Source organism: Hippocampus bargibanti, linkage group LG07, assembly GCF_051943395.1.
Source record: "Hippocampus bargibanti isolate YZ-2025 linkage group LG07, ASM5194339v1, whole genome shotgun sequence".
Classification (NCBI taxonomy): domain Eukaryota; kingdom Metazoa; phylum Chordata; class Actinopteri; order Syngnathiformes; family Syngnathidae; genus Hippocampus; species Hippocampus bargibanti.
Genome location: NC_142740.1, coordinates 12,629,709 through 12,644,942, shown reverse-complemented (window position 1 = coordinate 12,644,942; position 15,234 = coordinate 12,629,709). Strand labels below are relative to the sequence as shown.

Here is a 15,234-nt window from a genome sequence, read left to right as displayed (position 1 = left end):
GCCACCTTTCCAGTTTGCCACAGGTGCTGAATAAACAAGTATGCACAGACGCATGTCGTCACACAAGCATAAGAAGGCACGCTTTTCATTAGATTGGATTGTTTTCCACGAGTGGCTTGGAAGTGGATTCACATCAATGTGACAGCATTACAGTGTTTGAGATAGATGACTAAACGTGGATTTGCACCGTTCAATCGCATCCAGCGTGAAAGATTGAGCCGTGAGATGGAACTGTGATACCCCCCGCCCCCAGTGAGGTTATCAATCTAGAGCCTCTTCCGCTTGAAATAGTCAGCATATTGCCCCCCGAGGCCTTGGGAATGCTGCCCAATGTAGCCGCCATCTGATGCCGTCACTTCTTGCACTGCCAACTGGGGGTACTCCCTCTTGTGGCCCCTCGTCTGGTTCTAAAACACAAACAAAACAAAAAACAAACGAGCAGACAAATCTCAATTTTCCGCCAAAGATTTAATGAGCCGTCGCATCGCAATGGAACTCAGCCCAGGGTGTCAGCAGGTAGAAAATAAACGACTGACTGGATATTTATGATGCACTCAGTCATCACGCCCTCCCCTTCCCCGGAAACTGAATGTGGTTTCTACATGACTGACATTGTTTGTGTGGTGAAAGCACACAAAGGAAGTTTGGGCTCCGAATAATCACACAAAAGAGAACCACAAAAAAAGTTGACAGACGTTCAGTGAAGATGAACGAGACCACAATGCAAACTTGCTGGGTTGGTGTGTGCTTTAGGATAAGAGTAGGCTAACAAGAGAGAGAGGGGGGGGGAGGGGGAGGGAGAGAAACAGAGAAAGGGAGAGGAAGAGAGACATAGAGAGAGAAGAAAAACAAGAGAAAGAGAGGAAAAAAAGAGAGAGAGAAAGACAGAGGGGAAAAACAAGAGAGAGGAAAAATGAGATAGAGACAACGACAGAGAGGAAACACAAGAGAGAGACCGAGGGGAAAAACGAGAGAGAGGAGGAAAAACGATAAAGAGTGAGATACAGAGAGAGAGAGGAAAAACAACAGAGAGCGAGAGAGAGGAAAATGACAGAGAGAGAGGAAAAACAAGAGAGAGAGAGAGAGAGAAAAGAGAGAGAGAGAGAGAGAGAGAGAGAGAGAGAGAGAGAGAAAGACAGAGACAGAGAGAGAAAACTAGAGAGAGAGAGGAGAGGAAAAATGAGAGAGAGAAAGACAGAGAGAGGAAAGATGAGAGAGAGAGAGAGAGAGAGAGAGAGAGAAGGAGAGAGAGGAAAAATGAGAGAGAGAGAGAGAGAGAGATGAAAAGACAGAGAGAGCGAGACCAAGAGAGAGAGAGAGAAATGAAAAGAGAGAGAGATGAAAAGCGAGTGTGACAGATGAAAAGACATAGAGCGAGACCAAGAGAGAGAGAGAGAGAGATGAAAAGAGTGAGAGAGAGATGAAAAGCGAGAGAGATGAAAAGACAGAGCGAGACCAAGAGAGAGAGGGATAAAAGAGAGAGAGAGATGAAAACCGAGAGAGACAAATGAAGACAGAGAGCGAGACCAAGAGACAGCGAGAGAGAGAGAGAGAGAGAGAGAGAGATGAAAAGACAGAGAGAGAGAGGGAGATAGAGAGGGAGAGAGAGGAAAGATGAGTGCACAAAAAGCGGTCTGTCCAAATAAATGGTGCTGCCGAGCTCGGGTTTCCACATCCTGTTTCTTAATCTCTCTCTGCTTTCGTCAGCTGTTTTGACTTGAAACATTAAATGGCGATTACTTTAGTGCCAAGTTGCATCATCATCAGGTGAGGAAATGGACCCGCAAGTACCGTGACGTCAAGATTTTAGCTGCTTCCTTGCTGACAGAAGGAGGGGAAGCAGGGCTTGCGGGGGGGTGTTGTCATCATACACAGACACGCCTTCATATACATATTGGATACAGGTTGTTATAGTTAAAAAGGACTTGCTATGCACGATCGATTTTAAGGTTGAAAAACGTCATACAAAACATTGTGATATTTTGAGGCTATCAACAGCTTCCTCTTTTTGGTGTTTTTTTTACGGCTAAAAACGACTTACTAGTCATTTTTCGTCTTTCGCTCATTTTAGCGTGCATATGCATGTGCCCGTATTTGTATGTCTACGTGCTTGGGGGTCCACGTTGCATGCGTGCGTGTGTGCAACGGTTGTGGTCAGGCCCCTGTACACAATGTGGCTCTTTGCAGTAACACAGCAAAAAAAGTCCTTTCTGTGGTCGTTTTTTTTTCTGCACGATACATTAATATACCTGGAGGTGTGTAGGGGAGGTCTGTTCAAAACACCATAACATCCATGGTTGTTTTTTTACAGCAAAAATGTCTTACTTTACATGGTCATTTGTTTCCTGGCTGTCAATTCCTGACTATACATGTTGGGTTTTCCGGCTAAAACTGACTATATATGGTCATTTATGTGGGGGCTAAAAAACACCTTGCTATACAGAAGGGGCTGGGAAAGTAAACTATTTAGAAATGTTTTTCAGTGAGAGCCACACGCGCACACACACACACACACACACGCAGACACACGCGCACACACACACACACACACACACTCACACGCGTACACATACACACACACTAGCACGCAAACACGCACACATGCGATTTCAACAAAATGTCAGAATAATGTATATTGTTTAAAATAACTGTGATAATATTCACCATTAATATGAATAGTTTTCGGTTCCTCATGATTGGTAAAAAAAAAATCCAGCCAAACGATCGGAATGAAAGTCAACTTGCCGGCGAAGCTCCTGCTGGCTAGCCTGCACACTGCTCATTAGCTTGCACGCTTGCTTTCTGCTGTCTCTCACAGAAGTACGTATATTGATGCTAACGTTAGCATGGGGCTTGTCAAAGTGCCACTGATATTCAACTGTTTCATTCATGGTATTGTTTCATTGCAAATTAGTATCACGGCAGAACTTTTTGTCTCCACAAAGGCGAATCCTTCTGTCCATTCAACCTGAAGTGTAGATACTCGTCATTTTTTTTAATTGTCAGGCTTATTTAAAAGGGGGCGTTTACCTGTTTCGACATCAACGGACACAGGTCAGTATCATCCAATCAAAATTGCGCTTTCCGCAAACTGCCGCCAAGACAGGAAATGAAGAGCGAAAAAGCGAGAATATGTATTTAGTTTTATCGGCGAGCCAGAATGCAATCATCAAAAGAGCCATAGTTTCCCGACACCTTCTATACATGAGCATTTTTTTTCTTATAAAGCAAAAAAGGCCTGAATATTACTGTTACAGGGCCCTCAGGGTGAATGAGATCTGCCCAGAGTCTCTGAATACTTATGGTTCTGTACTGGACATTGGATCAGGGTTTCTAAACTGGCAGACCAAAGACTTCCTTGCAAAGTCTATTAGAGGGCAATGGAGAGGAGGATCCATTGATAAATTCAAATCTCAGATTCAGGGCGAGCAATATGGCTGAAATAAAAGATTGTGCTGGTTGTCTGTTCCATTTTTTGTGACAGAGGTCAAAATCGCCAATTGTTTTTTTTCCCTCCCCAATTGCCACCAAATAATAATGTTCACTAATGAAACTGCAGGAAGAGGGCAAAGCTCCTCGCAAAATGAGATATTTCAGTCGAGTAAAGCTCTTGTGACGAGCATGAGATGAATGTGAGGAAACAAACAAACATGTTTCTTTCCAGTGTGCGCTCTACTTGATCTGCAGGCTCATCTCAAATTGAGAAGCGCCATGTGTTTTAATCGAGAGGAATTTGTACCCATTGAACATTGAATATTTTTGCTAATTTAATGTGTCAAGACTAAAAGGACATGATTGTTTATCTTACCAAGTGGACATCGCTTCTGGGACTCACATAGTTCAGTCAGACATGAGATTTCAATCAAAGAAGCCATCATTTTACTCTTCTACTCACATAGTAATAAGTATTCCAATCTGTGGCAGCAGCTTGCGCATGTGTGACAGCATTTGACGTGGCAGCAATTGGGTGCGATGCTCCAAGGAAACCAGGCATCAGAGGCAGTGTGCCATAGGCCGGCAGCATGGCCGTAGTTGGGAGGATAGCAGGTGGAGGAGCCACGCCATTGCTGACGGGATGAAGAGCCATGCCGAGAGGCTTACACATATCCATTTCCTGTTTCAAAAAAACAATTCGGAGTATACCTCACCTATGCTCAAAATTAGAATCAGAATCATCTTTATTGGCCAAGTGTGTAGAACACACAAGGAATTTGTCTTCGGTAGAACACACTGCACTAGTATCATCATAAAAGACATGACAATTAAGTATGGAGGACACTAATCAAGGCTAATCTAATATAATTCCTTAAATATAAATGGTATCTCTCAGGAACAACTGAAACAATGTGCAAGGCATCTAGCAGAGCTAAACTGACCAGTGGTAGAATAAAATCCGCTAACAGTTGTACAGTTGGGGCATTAAATTAGTGAACCATTTTAACGTGATCAGCCATTGTATTGATAGTAAAACAAGTGTGCAATTATGCAGAAACAAGGAGTGCATTAGTGCATCCAAAAGATAGGCTGCCAAATGAAAAACAAAGTAATGTAGTTATTCAATACATTGTAAAAATGAAGATTGTAAAGAGCAATACATTGGGGAGACTAACAAAAAATCTCTATCAACATCGCAGGGATAATACTAGTGGGCCTCAATCTGCCGTACATATGCACTTAAAAGCTAGCAACCACTCATTTGACGACAATAAAGTTAAAATCTTAGCGAAAGTGTATATATATATATATATATATATATATATATATATATATATATATATATATATATATATATATATATATATATATATACAGTAAAGTCTCGTTATATCGATATTCTCTGGAGTTAAAAAAAATGTCGATATAACCGTACTGTCGATATATATCCGTCATGCGCCGAACTGCATTAACAAATGTCGCCAAAAGAGGGCATCCAAACGCCATATAAGAAACGGAGCTGGCCATGAGCTCGCCATTTTGTGCCTCTTTTTTGGGTGAGAGATGTTCCCCCAATGTTGCCTCAAAATTGCACATATGTTTATTCTTTCGATTCTAATCGATTGCAAACATGTATGCTTTCCTCTTCAGAAGTATTTGAATCATATTCATAACTGGATGTGTAACAAGAAAGCATATTATCCGAATCTGAAACCATTGTTTGGATTCACAAGCAATGCAAGACGTCTTGGCGTGAAGTCATTTTTATTGGTGTTTTGCAGTTGAATAAAAAGTGACATTGGTTGTCCTTTAATACACAGAATGAAATGTATGGTAATTTTCAAAATCACGCTTCAGCAGACAAAACAAGAAACATTGTTGCAAAAAACGATTGCATTCATATACAGTACAGTGGGCATGTACATAACACAACAGGGAAACTGCAACGCTTACATCTTACTGTATTATGTATGCAATTTTAAAAAAGTAATCAATCTTCTTCTGCTTCCCATGTTTACCTTTTAACACAAACACTTCAATCTCGTCTGCTACACACGAGCTAGCGTCTGAAAATGGAAATGGCTCTGCTACACGAGAGCTGGTCACGTAACGAATTCACGTGACCAAGTCGCGACCGATGGCGTGTATCGATATAAACATAGCAAAATGGCCGGCGGAAGATGAAAAAGAGCACTGTAGTAATCGGATTATCGTAAAAACCACGAATCGTACTAAACGGAACTAATTATACATAAAAAGACTAGAAATGTGCACGGGAAATGAAAATAGTGTCGTAATAAGCAGTATTATCAACATAAACGATATCGATATAACGAGACTTTACTGCATATATATATATATATATATATATATATATATATATATATATATATATATATATATGTATACACACACACACACACACACACACACACACACACACACACACACACATATATATATATATATATATATATATATATATATATATATATATATATATAAAACCAAGAATCGTACTAAACGGAACTAATTATACATAAAAAGACTCGAAATGTATATATATATATATATATATATATATATATATATATATATATATATATATATAGGGCCAAAGCTACCAGCAAAATTTTAGTTAGCTTACAAAGCCTCTTGGATGAGAAACAAAATGTCCGACACCTTCAAAGAAGTAGAGATGACTGCTGAAGAAACCTTTTCATCAATGGACCACTCCTGTACGACTGAGAGCTTACACAGGTGAATGCGTTGAGGTGATACCAGAGCAAATGGGGCAATCAGTACTACCAGTCATAGACCATAATCAGACAGAACAAAAGAAGTTATCAGATTAGCTTCAGGAAGTAGTCCACTGCTCCCCCCAACTTTAGAGCAGGGATCTATCAAAGCAAATGTCTGGCACCGCCACCTTTGTCCATTAGGGATATACATATATAGAGCCAGAGCTACCAGCACAACTTTAGTTCACTGACAAATCTTTTCGGATGAGGTGCGAAATGTCCGACACCTTCAAAGAATTACAGATGACTGAAGAAACCTTTTTATCAACTGAATACTTAGTTATTCTATTACCTCAATATTTTGAGCCCAATTTTGCTAGACAGACTCCGAAGCGGCTATTAAATAAAATGCATGATTTCATTTTAGTCACGAGGCAAATGTAGTCTACTGTGTTTGGGACTGTGATGCACGGATCCCGGTGCATCTGTCAATATGGTCACAGAAAATCGACTGACCTTGTCGTGAGAACAAACGTGTAGACCAGCTAGGGGTGATCAATACGTCGATTGCGATCGACCAGTCGATCTCCAAGGTACTATGGGTAGATCGCATGACAAGGTGATGTGACATTGTCATATCTGACACTATACAAATAAGTTAAGTTGTTTGGTATAAAAACTTGACGTCAGTCTATCAGCCATCCCTTCACTTGATTGATACACCAGACAACCAATCAGATGACATCTCATTATTCGATACCTGCCTGCTCAAGCAACGTGCCTGAGCATTGCAAAGTTAACAAGCTAGTCATTAGTTACATCCTAAATATTTTTTTTCCTCTTAACAGTATGATAGGGAATAAAAATGAGTGGGGGAGCTAGACCAAGTAAGGAGAAAAAAAGTATCACTTTCATACGACATAGGAGTATGACTTTTTTTTCACGCTGACATTTTCAAAGTGTACTTGTCTCGTCTGCATGTTATCAGAGTGAATTCAGGTAATGTAAAAAAAAAATGACATAATTATGTTGTGTTATGCAATATGTGGTAATACGTAAGTTGCAAGAATCCCCAATATATTTCTCAATAAATATAATGGGTAGATCATTTTGACTTGGTCATTTTAAGAGTAGCTGCCATGCTGAAAAAGTGTGAGCACCACAGATGTAGACCAAGGGCGGTTTCTATTCAACTCCCCTGCCTATTTGGTGGGAAAAAGCAAATTACACTTTAGGCTACCTAAAACTTGGTCGAAATTGTGGCACAAGTGTCCCACAATGTGATCCAAGCATTAGATTTTCCAGTTGAACTCCATTTCTACTTTTCATCTACGATCATGAGACCCTAAGGAACAAGTGTCCGAAATGAGTTTCCTCTACAGGATGTTCAATCTCTCCTTTAGTGATAGATGAGAAGCTCAGTCATTGACTCAGAAGAGTCACTTTTCCTCCGTGTTGAGAGGAGCCAGATGAGGTGACTCCAGCTTCTGATTAGTATATTGCATCCCTGGGTGAGGTGTTCCGGGCACGCCCCAATGGCAGGAGGCCCAGGGAAAGAGCCAGGACTGGAGAGACAATGCCTGCCAACTTTGCTTAGGAACGCCTTGAGAGCAGGACCAATTGACTGGGCAGAGAAGTCTGGACTTCCCAGTGAAAATATGCTTTTTTTATACTTGCACTATGTACAGTTCTTTATGAAACAGTTTGCACAATATACATCTCAGTTCTCTGACATTTCTATTATGCTTAGAATACTTTGTTTTTTTATCTTTTCACCCCCGACCCCTTTTTAAATTGCTGCTGTGGACTGCAAATTTCCCCATCATGGGACTATTAACGGCATTCTGATTCTGATTCTAAAAGCTGTTGCACTTGTGACCCAACATGCCATAAGTGGAAGAAAATGCATTGTGGTTCTAGTTTGAAATGATAGAGTGCATCAGCAAAAGTATAGCACAACATAACGAGGCACAGCTTTTATCTAATTTTGGGTGGGCTGTTGCATGTGTGATTACCTTGTTGGCATAAGCCTGAGTTGCTGTAGATTGGGAATAATACTGAGAGACAGTCTGCATGTAGGTATTGTAATCACTATATGAGGAAACTGGAGGAACCTAGAACACAAAAAGACCTTCTCAGATTCCAAGTTATGTCAAATCTACGCATTGATCACACAAGCCTATTGTATGTTCAATAGCCTGCGTTTTAAATACAGCAAAGGATATAATGTGAGAATCTGTTACAATGTCTTCAAGTTCAGTATTGATTAGTTTTAAAAACTGCAAGAACCAAGACCACCAAACCCCCCACTGTACATACAAACTTGTCCATATAACCATATATATTGTAAAACAAACAGTGTGTATTACCTGTGTGTTATCCTCGGAGTAGTCGGTGGCAGGGTTGACCTGTGGAGTTGCAGAGTTGTAGCCTTGTCCCGTTTGGTAGTGCTGGTACCACTGTTGCAAATAACACCAGAGATGAGCGATGAGATCAGAATACAGTTATTTCTCTCACATTGGAGAAATTCCCATTTTGTAGCAGCAAAGTTATGAAAGGAAGACAAAAGGAAAAAGAATAAGTAGAAAAACAAAATCAACGAGCTGCTGTAAAATGTAGGCGCTGTAAAGGCCACTCGCACGGCGCCATCTTGTAGTCAAGACAGTAGCAGAGTAAAAAAATAAAACCAGGTAAAATAATGATAGTAAGGAACATCTGTGAACATAAGGCGCACCTTCAATGAATGAAAACAAATTTCCAAATACGTAATTATAAGGCGCTACAGTAGAGGGAGGCTGGAGTTACGCACTACTTCTTCTACAGGAGGAAATGGAGTGGATGGCTGCTGACAGGAGTTGTGAGACCTGTTGTGGCTCAATATTGCTTCACATGTAAGGCGTACCTGCGTATAAGGCGCAGGGTCATCTTTTGAAGAAAATCAAGGCTTTTGGATGCGCCTTATACAACGGAAAATCGGTAAATAAAGGAATGCAAGATCTTTCAACATTCGTTTTATTGTACAATACCTGTGTGTAGGAATGGTTGTAGTGGCTGTAGTCAGAGGAATTGTCAGTATTGTATGAAGAAGTGGATGGAGCAGCTGGATTGTGGGGGTAGGAGGCGCCACCTTGTGAGACAAGAGGGGTCGCTGAGGTGCTGTACACGGCTGGCGCAGGCTGCACCACTTGGGCTTTACCGCCTAGTGATCCTGGAGAAAGGTAGAGGCACCTTGGCTGAGACACAATGAGTCCTTAAAAGAAGTGCGACTAAGATCGTAGCAGAGCTGAGTCTGCAAAATTAATTGATTGGCATGCCATTTTGAGTACCTTGCAGAACAACCCCTGGCATTACACTGGCTAGATTCAGGTACGGATTTGAGGGCAGTCTGACATCTTTAGGGGGCTCTCCCAGCAGAGAATTTTGACCAATATTTACCTAAAAATGAAGACATTTGACATTGAATCTGAGTTGAATGACAAGACTGTGCATTGAAACACAAGACGCCACTACCACTCTTTACGTTTTTGAAAAAAAATTATTTAACCTCAACGACGCCACGTGCTGATGTTAACACAGAGTCTCAATTACTGAATTGATTGCGCTTGAGGAGGCTTCGGGACCTGAGAGGATTGGGCTCTCTGTTAATTACATTTTCTCTTCATTAAAAAAAATGAGGAGCTAGCCCTGGGATTCGGGATTTGCTTCCTCTCAGAACTTGGACACCATGATTATCTCAATCAATCACAATGAAAGAGGACATTAGCAGAGTTTCATTTAAAGATGTAGGCCAGCAGAGATGGCGAACCGAGTGGCCGGCAGGGGATGGAAAGGGTTTAGTGTTGGTGCCGCGAAATGGGCCGACGGACAAATGGGATCAAACTCTTATTAGTCATTATGAAAACACCCTTAATGGTTTTGTTTTTTGAAGCAACAGAGACTCAAGCTGTTAATCACACGCTGCCACAATGAATCTGAAGGAAATAAAAATAAGGAAATAAACATTGTGTAAATGAGAAAATGTATCAAAGGGTGAAGTTGGGAAACAAATGCAAACAATGGAAGTTAAAATAAGAAAGCATCTGATAAATAATTACCGTATTTTCTGCACTATAAGGTGTACCTAAACACATTAAAATATTATGTATGGATCAATATACTGATTTTATGGATGCAGTATTTTAAATGTTCCGTGAAGAGCTCAGGCTAAGCTTCAGTGGTTGTGAAAGCTCTATTTAAATAAAGCGGTATTGTTTTATATTGTATTGTATTCACATTAGTGGAGCACCATCTAGTGCGAGGGTCAGCGACCCACGGCTGCAGAGCCGCAGGTGGAGCTTTTTTAAAAATGCCTGAAAATGGAAGAACATGGGAGTAAAATGCTGCATAAATGTGTAGAGTAAATGTAACATTTTCTGTGAATGAGGATTTGCATCACCACCTGCGACACGTTTCTATTAGGCAGGCAGACATACATGTTCTTGGTTGATCATGACAGAAATAAAATAAAGCTAATCCTCAAATAACTGACATAGTGAGTTTTTCTATGTTTGGAACATTCGCATAAGTTGCTAACCAGACATGACAGAGTGTCTGAGTGACACCCAGAAATACTGTAGTCCAAGTCGTGGTGTTGCGTTGGATGTGCTCACCATGTTGATCGACGGGGAGCCACCTGAACTGTTGTGATGCCCAGTGGATGTCAAAACTCCTCCATGGGATTTTGGGGGAGCTGCACATAGGACTGAATTATTACTTCCCAAAGAGTAGTTTTGTCCGTGCGTCAGACCCTGTGGCAGCACAGCCTGCCTGTCGCCACCACTGGAGGAGGAAGAAGAAGAGGAGGTGGCAGTGGGCGTGCAGATGGACTGGATGCTGTTTTGTTCTACTCCACCAGGTCGGGACTGGAAGTAGGGCATCACCCCAGTTGCTGACACCACGACTGTGCCATTGCAGGGTGACGCTGACACAGGCTCGTGGCAAAATTCTGTCAGCGAAAGAGAAATAACACATAGCGAAGGAGGAAAGTCCATCAGTGTATCAGTCGCCTGTAGCTCTACACAGGCTAGACAGGTCAAATGAAACTGGGTTTTCATCTCAAACATCAACCATAATCTATTTTTTCACGAGAAGTAGCAGTACGCCCAAGCCCAATAATCATAACTCAGTACGGAAAGTAATGTAAAGAGAGGCTCAGAAAAAAAACAGTCAAACTATGTGACACCCATCATATGGTTGAGGTGGGAGTCACAGCTGCTTCCTGGGATTTGTTTTACTGCCCCAGAGACAAACTACACTACATGCTGTTACAGGCTACACAATGGTCAATTAACAAGGACATGGAATTCAGAAAAATAAAATCAATAAAAGTCATTTCAACCAAAACACAAAGACGAATTACAACATGTTTTCAACTGTGCAAAGTAATTACACTTTAACTTTACATTACGGGAAGTCTACAGACCTGAGGGAGAGTCTCCCAGGAGGCCTTTCCCAACTGTTATGAGGCCTGGAGCCCGCACAGGTAATGTTTTCTGCATCAGCAACCTCGTTGGATCTCCTCGCAGACTGGGGGCCTAAAGGAGATGGAAAGATACATTTCTGAGGAAAAACCACAGCTGAAATCCTATATGTTAACTGAAGCACTGCTGTTTTTCTTCTACAACATTTTATTATATATTATAAATTTCACACTCATACTCCAGCAGGATCAGCATTAGGAATATTTTTTTTTCATTCTACTTCCGCACCGGTTTATCCCAAGTAAGGTTGCAGGGAGCCTATCCCAGCTGTGGGACAGCCTGAACTGCTTGGCAGCCAATCATAGGGCACATCGAACAACCTTTTAAGAATCAATTATCGTATCAATCAATAATCACTCCCCTAATGCTAGAGTGACTTCTTTTTTTCCAAGAAAATGTCAGACAGTGCAAAGCAGGGCGCTACGAATGTCACTTAAAATTGCTTCAAGTGTTGCATTATCCCGACACACAGGTCAAAGAACACAACCTTTATGTGGGCCTGTACCGCTTCAAAAAGCTTCTCCTAGGGCTCCCATTCTTTGTCATTGATGAATTGCGGATGAGACAAGCTTTGAATGAGAATATTTGGAAAAAAAGAAAAAAATACACTACGCAGACTGGCATTGAGATGAAGAGGAAGAGTCAAAGGGACTGTGAGTCACAAGGTGTCCAACATCGTATTAATGATAGAAATTATTATTTGACAGTATTTCAAAAAACGATCAGCGTTATTTATGAAATGATTTTGAATTTATTTTTAAATGTACATATGTTTTGATTACATAGTGGAGTATTATATTGTGTAAAATAAACTCAATAAATTCACTAATTTTGCCCACGACAAACACTTTGTACACTTTATACAGTCAAACCTTGAACAGGTGAGACTAAGAGAACAACTGCGTTCGGGATAGTTATCTAGAATGAGTTTTGAAAAAACATTCGTTTGAGTGACTCTGCATGCACACACTCACAACACAGTCATGATCCACATGTATCTTACACTGCTGATGCACTTGTCTTTAATGTGTAATAACTGCTGTTGAGCAAGCTGTATGTGCAGGAGGTTCTGAAGAATGAGTCCATTACCAAACATGGCATTCTGCAAGGAAAAATTAAAACCATGTTTTTTAAAATACAGAGGCTTGCACACACACACACGCACACGTACGCACACACACGCACACACACGCACGCGCAAACACACACACACGCGCGCACACGCACGCACATACAGGTGGATGCAGTTGTAACCTGATGAGCTTTTCCAAGTGTAAGAAGTGCCGCGGTGAGCGGTGGTCTGAGGAACGGCAAGTTCATGCGGCGACCATACTTCCCTAAAAAAAACAGAAATAAAATATACTTTCAACCTCCTGCTGTTATATTTAAGTACTGTGACAGGGTCAATCAGGAATGAGCATCGGTATGTTGTATCTTGATCTCATTAGATTGTAGAGGAGCAAGTGTTGATTGCCGTACCAACCATTGGAGTATTTTGGTGAAAACAACTTTCCAAATTAGTGATCTCTAGTCATGTCCCAGTTAAGTATCACCATGTGATTTACATTTTGATGCTATACTGTGAAAAACACGTTAACATATTAAGGGAAAATGTTGGAATGACAAAAAAATGGACAAATGCGTTTTTTTGACTGGGAAGCAACATTATGTGCACGCAATACCGCCTCATAATAAATACAAAAAAGCATCAATGCTAATGGTAGCTACCTCCAGAATAGGTAGTAAGAAAGTTTAACATTTAATCAAGGGCCTAATTATAGACCTTAATTGTGTGCTCTGCTTCAAAGAGAGCTCCCCCACCTCTCATCTACTCTTCTTCCGGCTCTCATTTGTCCCGCTAATGTCACACAATTTCATGTTAATACCTGATTAACTATTAATCAAATAACCGAGCCCCGACAAGGCCAAAAGACTCTTCGGGGAGTCTTTCATTATCATCGGAACTGCTTGAAGCAAAAGTACTGCTTAAAGAATGAGCTCAGGAAAACCCTCAACCATCAAATTCTGAAGATTATTCATGTTGAGAGTGCACAGTCCCCATTTCCCAATTGACGAGGGAGTTCCTATCAGCAGCGCACAACACAAACGCATCCTGATGAGACTTCAGTAGTATAATTAGAGCATTAAAGTTATTATGAGACAAACTCATAAACAACCATTCATTTCATTCTCAGCAGGGGTTAAAGTGTCTGCCGGTGGAAACATAAATATTGTGACATTGCAATTGAGTGTACTATATTAGATCAAAGAAACCTCATCAGCTGTTCCACTACTATTAATTAAATTTTGTGAAATTGATGAGTAGGCAGGTAAAGATGCCAATCAAAGGGCATATACTGTATCGACAAACAATCATATCTAAGGACAACCGAGGCCCTCTCAAATTAGGCTATAATGCATGAAATTGGAATGTGCATGTTACAGACTCCTGCCTTGATGACCAAACTGAAAAATGAATCCCACTTAATGTGAGAATTGACTCCTGTTTTGGTGAAAGCAAGAGCTATTACTTTGGTACAGAATACTGTAGTACCAGGGTTATAAAGCTAAATAAGTGTACACTTGGAAACGAAAAGGCAGAGGTTCTTGTTGTGAGTTCCTTTGCACCTCAGCTCACACACTTGTGTGAGACGACCAAATCTCATTGGAAGCAATGTTGTTGTTTTTCGAACAGTACTCTGTTTACAGTGGCGGACTTAGATTTTTATCCTCGAGGGTCGCTAGGAGGGGTGAATGGTATGTTCCTCTTTGACCATACCTGTTGGAACCATCAAGTTTGAGTGGATTCTAAACAATGATAGTAATATTCAATTACAAGTGTCTGCCTGGTGTACGACATACACGAGTGATCTAAGTGATTGGCAAGCATGGAAGCGATACATAGGTTTCCTTGATTTAAGGTTGTGATTGTTGACAGTTGGATAACCAAAAAGTTATATTGTGTTTTACAACAGTAGTACCGAACAGTATTTATAACTCAACATGCAAAACTGGGTGACCAGCACGCATCACAGTCTTTGATACCAAAATGGGTCGTGGGCTTTGAGTGTGGTAAAATATCCAGACATGGACTTGGTTAACTCATTCACAAATTTATTCGGGAATTGACAGCATGACGTAGAGGGCCATTCCCGCATTTGTTAGGGTTTTGTTTTTTCTTGTTTGGGTGCCGATAAAGCGCTGGCCATGGCCTCTGGTAATGTTTTCCCTTCCAGGGAAATTTTCATTTTTTCCATGTCAGCGCTTTTTTCATTGTTCCACCTTCAGCTGTTGTTAAAGCGCTATATAAACCAATATGTATGTATGTATTGCAGTGTATTTTGGACAGCCACCCTCATTTCAAGCTCATATAACTCCAGAACCATCTAATTTAGGAATCAAATCTTTTTTTATGATGAAAGAAGAGAGTCTAAGGTTTCTACCGCTGTATTGAATGCTTATGTAGTCCTAAAACTCAATATTCTGTGAGTCCTGGAATTCGAGTGACAATGACTAAAACCCTGGCACTGGAGTGGACA

The 15,234-nt window shown here is 40.8% G+C and overlaps 1 protein-coding gene across 1 annotated transcript in view; it reads right to left on the bottom strand.

Moving 5' to 3' along the window:
• Positions 1-243: 243 nt before the first annotated feature.
• The window catches only part of raver2 (ribonucleoprotein, PTB-binding 2), a 67,282-nt gene continuing 52,291 nt past the window's right edge, over positions 244-15,234 (bottom strand). Inside the window, exons 7-16 of the mRNA XM_089000538.1 lie at positions 12,950-13,032; positions 12,699-12,797; positions 11,638-11,749; positions 10,826-11,160; positions 9,503-9,611; positions 9,203-9,384; positions 8,546-8,635; positions 8,192-8,290; positions 3,896-4,114; positions 244-407 (exon numbers count right to left, since the gene is read on the bottom strand). Of these exons, the coding sequence (XP_088856664.1) occupies positions 267-407; positions 3,896-4,114; positions 8,192-8,290; positions 8,546-8,635; positions 9,203-9,384; positions 9,503-9,611; positions 10,826-11,160; positions 11,638-11,749; positions 12,699-12,797; positions 12,950-13,032 (1,469 nt within the window). The 3' untranslated portion in view covers positions 244-266. The remainder of the gene's footprint in view (positions 408-3,895; positions 4,115-8,191; positions 8,291-8,545; positions 8,636-9,202; positions 9,385-9,502; positions 9,612-10,825; positions 11,161-11,637; positions 11,750-12,698; positions 12,798-12,949; positions 13,033-15,234) is intronic.